Here is a 9,548-nt window from a genome sequence, read left to right on the forward strand (position 1 = left end):
TCTCGCGACACCTCTTCCCCACTGGTACTTTTTTTTAATATTTAATTATTTTATTTAACTACAGGTTAATTAATATTTTTTTTCATCATAGATATAAACCTTCGTGTGTGTTTGTATATGTGGGTATATATGTCTCTGTTTAAGCATACAATAATGATGTTTTGCTGTATAATCTTGCATCTTTTAATAAAACTTGTAGACTATCAAGCTTAAGACATTGAGTCAGGTCCTGATGGAGACCATTTTGAGGCCTAGGTTTTATTTCTTTTTTTATTCACTTTCTTCGAAGAAGTTTCTAGTGTCGAGCTGTTAGCGCTGTGGAATGGTTATTTCATCTTGTTATTAGTGTGTGTATCATATCTTATTTATGTTTACATATTGTGCAGGTTCTTGATATGATAATGAGGTTTGTTGGCTGTAATTGGAATTAAAATTTAACGTGTCTAATCTGCGTGGTGACGCCATAACAAGGTTATGTTCCTGCCTAGAGATCCTTCGCTGTGGCATTTGGAGTTTCTTCAGGTACTGTACGAATTGACTACAGCCTTTTGATGTTCTGCTTAAAGTGCCTCTGATGGACATAATGCATAGTGCTTATTAACATATCTCAATATGGAAGCTCTCTCTCTTAATCCATATAATTACATAGTAAGTTTAGAAAATCCCAATACCGAATGCACTGTCTGTTTCTGCTCAGTGTAGAATATAATCCAGTGATGCATATGTTCAAGTGTGATGGATGAATCTATTTGAAAAATTTCTTTTAGTTTTAGTTTTGTTACGGAGCACTTTTTGGAAGATTGATTGATGGAGGGATGGTAGGAATAACAGTTGAATAGAATTCAGTGGAAAACACACAGTTATTGGAATGTTAATTTTCTGTTATAGCTATTTGGTAAACCATAGTTTTTATTTCGTGTGTTGGAATGCTTTCTTTTGTTGCTAATTAAGATAAGTAATTATAGTATGTTTATTATTCCATGCATGTTGCTTAATAGACAGGACTCATAGAGTATGCTTTATTTGTTTGGATATTTTCTGATTCCTTTCATAAGTTATAGGTTTATTCGGGACCTTGTTTACATACAATATTGTTCACTTACTAGAATGCAGTTTAAAGTTCTCCCTTTTGCCAACTCACTATTAAATACTCCTACCTCTAAGCTTGAATCTGGAATTATGTGTCGTCAGCGCTCTAACCATAATTGTAAGTCCAACATTGCGTATTCCACACGCAATTCTGTTGTTTATAACTAATAAATTCATAAAAATGTATTTCAGCGCCGTATTTAATTCTCTTGTCCGGACTTCGAAATTAATAAGCCTGTAATCTCAAATCATTGTTAGTCTCTTGTCCAGACTTTGAAATTATGAAAATTTGAACTACCACAGGTGTAGATATGGGTGTACGGAACACTCCAAGACTCCATTTGAAAGAACTAATCTAGAAAAGCTTGTGAGTTATTAGGAATCCATTACTTTATATGTACCTACCAATATTAACTGTAAAAGCAAATATTGCAGACACTCTTTATAAGCAAGTATTTGTTCTGTTAGTGTTTGGTTATTATATGTTTAAGATTTTTTCCTATAGAAATCACTAATGCAAAAATGTTGCTTGTAAATTTGAATACTATTTTTCTTAATTGCGTGAGCTAATTTTATTAAGGGATTTTATGATTTACTATTCAGGTTCATTAACTGTTTTACGAGGAATGTTTAGTTGCATCATATTGTCTTACGAAATAATGTATTTTTGCAGTTAAACTTGAAAATTATTATGCTACAGGTAGCCATTGAGGTTGTTTACGTTTTTATCCAGATATTCATCTACAGCATTATCCTATTTACATTTTCAGGGAGGAGAGAAACCAATTATAGAATAGTCTATTACATTTGCTGAAAATGTACAAGAGAAGATGAGTAAAGATCTTGAGGTTAAGCTCAAGAAACTGGCTAAAGAAAAATGTTGCAAGACCAAGACAGGCTGCAGATGAGCAAAGAGGAAGGTGCAGGAGTACATGGCCTGGTTACTTAAGAAAATAGCCGACGCAAATCTAGGCATCACAATCAATTATCAAGATTTCTGCACAACCAGTGATGATGACAATTACCTCACACCAGTTACCGGAGGCTCTGAACTTTAGATTTCAGATGTGCACCTTTTTACATATCTTATTTTGCATACTAGTAACAAGTGTTATCGTACTAGCTTTTGGATATTTATTTATCGTCCTAGACTAAGTACCTCTTTGGAGTATGTGAAGTATGTGGAGTTGGTGAATTGTGTGAAACTGTAGTATTTGGTGGGGGTTTATGAAAACTGATATGGAGTTTGGTTGAAATTGTTTATTTGGTTGACTTGGATGAAAAACAGATTTTATGGCATGTTGAATTTACAAACCATTTGTCAATTTTTTTAAAAAAAATATGTTACATTAGGTACTAAAAATGTTACAAAGAAATTGGTATAATACAAAACATTATTGTTAAAATATTCATCAAAGGTAACATTAAAGTATGTCTATATTGTCATATTATGTATGTTACCTTTGCAAACAAATGGGGCCAAAAAATAGGGCCCACCAGTGGGGCCCACATGTGGGCCCCACTGGTGGCCCATTTTTTTTGAAAATTCTAAGTCCAAAGGTAACATAATATTGTGATACTATAGACATAGATTGATGTTACCTTTGACAGCTATTGTAACAAAAATATGAATGTTACACCAGGGCAAAAATAATGTTACCTTAGGGGCCAAAGGTAACTCGAAAAAAAGCAATTTAATTTTTATGTTACCTTAGGCCTTTTTCTGGCTGTGGTAACACTTTTTTGGGCCTGTTATAACATTTTCATGGTGTTGCTGTAGGTCATTTATGGTATAGTGTTTGGTCAAAAGATCCAAAAGAAGTAAACTAACTGAGATGACCACTCTAGCCACCTCTACATCCTCCCAACAGAATGCAGTTGTAAAACCAACCAGTAGTGAGTCTACACAGCCTGCACAAGAAGTAATTCAAGTGTATGGTAGGAGAAACAAGAAAGGCACACACAGTGAGAGCACATCTCTTGAAGATCCCTCATTCATTCAGGGGGAGCTGCCAACACTCACAACTGAGTACCAAATTCTTATGACTCAAATTTCTTCTATTCCAATTTCACTTAAATCCACTTCTCAAGTGCAACAAAAATCAATTGACTTAGCTCAAGAAGCTTTGCTCACCACCCAGGCACTCCATTTAGATGGTGAGAGGTTATATGCTGAGGTAGACCTTGATGACAGCATCAAAAATATGGGGGATTCATCAGTTTTTACAGAAGACCCCATGGATACTTTTAATGCACCTTCATCAAAAATATGCTGAGGTGTAGATATGGGTGTACGGAACACTCCAAGACTCCATTTGAAGAACTAATCTAGAAAAGCTTATGAGTTATTAGGACTCCATTACTTTATATGTACCTACCAATATTAACTGTAAAAGCAAATATTGCAGACACTCTTTATAAGCAAGTATTTGTTCTGTTATGTGTTTGGTTATTATATGTTTAAGATTTTTTCCTATAGAAATCACTAATGCAAAATAGGCCTAGTACTGATTCATTTCCTTATTAGAAGCTACCTGTAATAAAAAAATTTCAGTACTGATATTAATTTAAAATGAAGTACTGATTCATTTCTTTGTATAGTATTAGGTTGAAATGTAGTGTTGACTCTCAGAGCTATCTAAATCCAGATAAGTACCATTCTATTTATGTCTATTGCTTTGTGCCCTGCTGTAAAGATATAGGATTCGTTAAAATAAGTATTGAAGTGTTAGACATGACTAACTGTGGCTGCAAGCCGGCAACAACGTACAACTATCTATGTACACATTTGTACAGAGGCAGCCAGAATTGGAATATTATTTTTTTTGAAAATTGTTACTATATTAGCAGTTATTAAAAAATTTAGAGTAGTTATTACGACTAGACAAACTAACTCTAAATTTGCATACTTTTTCATATCAAGATAAAATGGGTTAAAAGAATTTCAAATTTTACAAACTAATTCCAAATTTGCATACTTTTTCGTATAAAGATAAAAGGTGTATTGATAAATTGCATAACATCAAAAAAAAATTCAATAATTGGGATATAAACAAAACGAGCCGGTTATTCAATAAACATATTTGAGTTCAAGCATTTTTAAATGAGACGTCGCTCGTTTAAGTTAAATGAGCTTAAATTTGTGACTGAACTTGACTAGTTTAAAGATAAACGCTTGTCTTTAAACGAGTCAGGTCAAACTACTAGTTGACATCCTAAGATTGGATCATTTACAAAAAACATCAAAATATTATTATTGGGACAAAACACTAGTAAGAAGTACGATAAAACTATTAGTTGATTCTTAAAATAGCAAACCAAATACATTCATATTTTTCTAAAGAATTTATTATATAGCTAAAATACATATATCTTGACATCCTTATTGTTGGATCATTCATAAAGATTTTTAAAAAATTGAAACATTAATATGGGACTAAACACTAGTAAGAAGTACGGTCAATCTACTTTTATAAATTTTCAATTTTTGTCATGCAGCGAATAAAAGAAATTTGAAAATGCGCTTACCATAATGATCTTTTTTGCAAAAACTAAAAATTAAATTTCGTGTTAATTTTATTCTATCTTTTATACATAATTTTTTTCAAAATATTTACTAGCCTTCTAATAATTTTCTTTAAAAGAAATATTTTAATAGTACTGAATACAATCGAATACAGTCATGTTAGATAAACACAACTGAATTCTACTGAAATTATAATTTTCAGAAAGGAGGGAAATTTCCCTCCACTTTTGCAACTAAATTTTTAAAGGTACGGGAAATTTCCCTCCATTTTCAAATATCGAATTGGACCGAAATTGGTTGAATTTAGCAGTGTCAAAAAATTTTGTTGGCGGGAAAATTTCCTCCATTTTTTAGTAAGGCTAAATTCGACCGAGGGCGGTTAAAATTAGTAGCACGCCTAAACTCAACTGTATATGGTTGCATATAAATACGGTTGTATTTATTCGGTCATAATTATTACTAAATTCGATCGCGTAATACGATCGTATTTAAATATGCCGCATGCGGTTGTATTCAGTCGTGCCCTTAAATTCAACTGAAGGTGGTTGAAATTGACTCTCGTTGTATTTGTGCAATTGTATTTAGCATTATTTTCTTGTAGTTAGCCGAATCGAGAGTTTACTCGTAAGCTCATGAGTCTGTTTAAATGAGTTGAGACAAGTTGGTTGGCAAAAAAAATTAGGGTAGTTATTGTAACCGGTTAAAAGAATTTCAAACTAGAGAAACTAACTTTAAATTGCCATAATTTTTTGTATCAAGATAAAAGGTGTATCGACAAATTTTACAATATTAAAATTTGAATTACATAATTGGGATGTAATTAATACGAGACGAGTTGGTTATTCAATAAACAAAATCGAGTTTTTCTGAGATTGCACGTCCTAGATAAGATCAAGCATTCTGATTCTAAATATAGTTTGCTAAATTAAATTTAATTAAAAAATTTAGTTGTATATATATTTGTAAGACTGAAGTAATTGCATTGTTTTAGGAGAATCAGGGCTAGTTCTTCTCAAATTGCACGCCCTAGGTGCTCTGGCAAAATGGCAGTTTTAGAAGAAAAATTGAGGAAGTTGGAGGAGCTTAAGGAGGAAGTGAAGAAGCTGAAGAATGCAAGTTGAAGTCCTCCAAGCAAGCTGGTTAAATGTAGGTTGATCAATGGCATTTCATTTTCTTATTAGAAGCGGCCTGTAATAATTTTACAGTTACTGTGTTATGTTGTGTGTTATTTTTAAGTGTTTGAGAACCCTTTACTTCAAGATTTGAAGAAACCGTTTTAGCTAATTTCTTAATTGGACCGGGCTCCTTTTTTTTTTCTAGCTTTCTTAATCAAACCTCAATATAAACTACTAGCTTATAAATGGTTGGCCTTATATATTGCTTGTAAAATTCCATTCTTGGTTGATATTGATTGAAAATGAGGTGTTGATTCACTTCTTTTGACAATATTAAGTTGAAATGTAGTGTTGAGACTCAAGTTTAACTGATACAAATATTTCAAAATATAAGAATTTATGTTACTGGTTCTATGGTTCAGTCAAAACAATTAATTAATTGCAATGCAAATTATTTGCAATGCATAGTCCTATGAAAGACCTGCCCCATGCGGCGGTATGTTTTGTAATTGTATTGTGTATGCTTTTGGCCAAGTTCATGTATAAATATAAACTGGCTTTTTATTTCAGTTCATGTGATTTTGCAGTTTACTCTATGTTATAAAATTGCCAATTATCTAATTAAATAATGATACCAAAACTTGCATTCATGTTTGCTTTATAAACACCTGCAGTTTATATATGCTTAAAATTTTACAGGTTTCCCGCATGCATGCAGGTGCCTATATTTTCTATTTATTCGGCTTATAATCTAGTTGCATAGATGCTTTGTGTTGTGTCGAAAAGAAATAAGTTTGCAATAAAATAAACATCTGACTGTTAGGTGTCACTAAAATGGTGTTGCTAGCCTATACACATTTGTACAGATCCAAAGCAACTATTTTTTCGAGAAAGTGAGAACTAGGGTTGGAATATTAAATTTACAAGTTAAATCAGCCAAATTCATATTTATGAAAGGTTTTTTTAACAAGATATTAAAGAAAGGTTTAGGACTTTAAGTTAATTTTAATTTGGATCATTGGACATTTTTAGTTGGGGCAATTATGAGATGAATTAGGTAAAAATGCAGTTATTAAAGAGTTACATCATATTTTTCGGAATTGTTTGAATACTACTTTTTGCAATAACTAAAATAAATACATAATTATTTTAAGTTGAAACTAAAATAAATACATAATTATTTTAAATTTTCAACTTGATCTTGTGATGCACATAATGCAGATTATTACCCGTATACTTTGTACATGTGTATTTTATTTTTTCCTTAAATTTTATTAAATATTAGTAAAAAATTCATATACAACAAAAAAATTATATAGTTCTTAATTATAACCAATGCATAATTTGAATAACTAGACAAACTAACTCCAAACTTGCATATTTTCTCGTATCAAGATAATTTGGTGGACATCAAAATTTGAATTACATATAACTCGGATGTAATTCAAGTTGAGATAGTTATTTAATAAACGAGTTTAATTGGGTATTTTTGAAAAAGACAAGTCTTTTCGTCTAAGATTCAACACTTAAAAGAATAAAAAATTTAAATAAAATTTGATTCAAATATAATAAAAATGAATTTTGAAAAAATAGATGAAAATTTTAAACAAGCTCGAGAGGAATTGAGTTTCCATACTACGATACTCGAAATAGTTCATATACGAGCTCGAACAGAACTGAGTTCGGTATAAGAAGTATTTTTTTTGTTACTAAAATAAAATTTCAACTCCAATATTAGTTGCATTTTGCATCCAAACATTTCTAATTTTACTAATTTTTGTCTCTCTTTCCTAAATTTTATATAAAGTTCACCATTATTAATGTAATTTATGATTACTTGATGATGTGGTATGCATGCATAAATGTATCATTGATTTCAAATTTAAAATTAATGATGTATTTATGCATATTTGCATCCAAAAGATATAAAGAACCCTTTTTTTACGAACAATTAATTTTATTAACTTAATAAATCCGCTTTCAAAGCGTTAAACGCTCCAATAGGAACAAAACTCCAATCGAAAACTCGATCTGGGATAGAATATGACACTCGAGCTAACTCATGAGCAGCCACATTAGCAGATCGTTTAATAAAAAATAGTGAAACTGTGTTTAAATCTCGAAGCATAGCACGACATGCCTCTATAACTCGACCAAAAGGAGATACCATAGGAGCTTTGCTTCGAATTGCCTGCACTGCCACTAAGAAATCTGATTCCACAATCACCCCTTGCCACCCTTGGTTTTTGATCCAACTGAGAGCCTCTTTAATGGCTAAAGCTTCTGCCAATTCTGGGCATAAAACTCTGTGCTGCACACTGTCTTTGTTATAATTAACTCACCCCCTGCGTCTATGACTATCACTCCCATCCCGGAACCACTATATTCTCGAAAAGTTGTTGCATCCACCGAGACCTTGATTATTGACTCATGTGGCTTAACCCAAGAACTGTCACCGTCTCCGTCAACAAGCTTCGGGAAACGAACAGAAAATAGATTACTTTGGGCATATTTCTATTGTCCAAAGTACTGTTTAGCGTTTGCAATCACAACATGTATACGAGTATATTTCTTGTTCCAAACTAGCTCATTCCTTGCTCTCCATAAGGACCAACAAACTACTGCAATTTCAGCCCATTTTTCATTATCAAAGCTTCATAAAATTATGTCCCACTAGTGAAAAATCTCGTCCTCTGCACTCAATTGGAACCCTGGAGTAACCAACTGCCAGCATTGCAGAGCTATAGGGCATCTCATAAACACGTGGCTAATGGTTTCATTCTCTCTCCTGCAAACTGGACAACTACTTTCTACTCTGACATGTTTTTGACGCAAAAGCATCATAGTTGGAAGACACTGAGACAATGATCTCCAAACTAAATTCAAAACCTTCGGCAGAGCCCTTATTTTCCAAATTTTCCTCCAGAAGCTATCATTATCCTCCTGTCTCCAAAGAGCTTTTTGAACTTGCAACAATCGATAAGCACTACGAACGGAATATTCACCTGAACTCTCTTTACTCCAATAGATTCTATATTGCCTCATATCTTCATTCAACGGCACACTTCGTATGCAGTCTTGGTCCCTATCATTAAACAAGTCTTTTAAAATTTCATCATCCCCCCCCTGTGCTCCATCGACATGATTGAGGATACCTTGTTATTAGCCAAAGCTGGTGAGTCTGAGGTAATAAACGGATTGTGATCATCCAATAACCATGGTTGTCCCAATATTTATCATTTCCCCTGAACCTACTACCCAATGAACACCTGCTTTCACAACATCCCCTGCTTTCCATATGCTACGCCAAACAAAACTCGGATTGTGGCCAGCAGAAGAATCCAAATAATTTTCGTTTAGAAAATAACGTGCTTTATATACTTTACTCACCAGACTATTAGGTTTTGTAAGAAATCTCCATACCTGATTACCTAACATTGCCAGGTTAAAATCTCGAAAATCACAAAACCCATACCTCCATTCGACTTATGTCTGCTCAAACGAGAATAGGACATCCAATTTATGCTTTTGTTGCATTCTTCTTCGAATTCCACTAGAACTTCGAAATCAACCACTCCAGATCCTTCGTTATTTTCATTGGCAATAAGAATACACTCATGGCGTAAGATGGCAACGATTGTATAACAGATTTTACTATCACCTCCTTTCCACCTTGAGAGAAAAGTTTTTCATCCCAACTCAGAACTCGATTTTTAACTCTATCTTTTAGAAAACCCAACGTAGCAACCTTGCTTCTATTCATCATATTTGGAAGCCCCAAGTAAGTACCACCTTCACCAGCCTCCTCCATATGAAGC

General features: G+C 32.9%; 1 protein-coding gene across 1 annotated transcript; it reads right to left on the minus strand.

Annotated features, from left to right (window-relative positions):
- Window positions 1-7,690: 7,690 nt before the first annotated feature.
- LOC141699810 (uncharacterized) lies at window positions 7,691-9,168 on the minus strand. The gene is made up of 4 exons (XM_074503632.1): window positions 8,947-9,168; window positions 8,620-8,856; window positions 8,073-8,202; window positions 7,691-8,022 (listed from the first exon to the last, which is right to left on the minus strand). The coding sequence occupies exons 1-4, from the start codon at window positions 9,166-9,168 to the stop codon at window positions 7,691-7,693; spliced, it is 921 nt and encodes a 306-aa protein (XP_074359733.1).
- Between the last annotated feature and the right edge of the window lie 380 nt (window positions 9,169-9,548).

The sequence above is a fragment of the Apium graveolens genome, unplaced genomic scaffold, assembly GCF_009905375.1.
Source record: "Apium graveolens cultivar Ventura unplaced genomic scaffold, ASM990537v1 ctg136, whole genome shotgun sequence".
NCBI lineage: Eukaryota > Viridiplantae > Streptophyta > Magnoliopsida > Apiales > Apiaceae > Apium > Apium graveolens.

Coding starts and splice junctions, on each gene's coding strand:
- LOC141699810 (XM_074503632.1), bottom strand. CDS start 9,168: ATGTTAGGTAATCAGGTATGGAGATTTCTTACAAAACCTAATAGTCTG. Junction 8,857..8,946: donor TAAATATTGGGACAACCATG/GTTATTGGATGA, acceptor GATGGAGCACAG/GGGGGGGATGATGAAATTTT. Junction 8,023..8,072: donor GATAGTCATAGACGCAGGGG/GTGAGTTAATTA, acceptor TTTTATGCCCAG/AATTGGCAGAAGCTTTAGCC.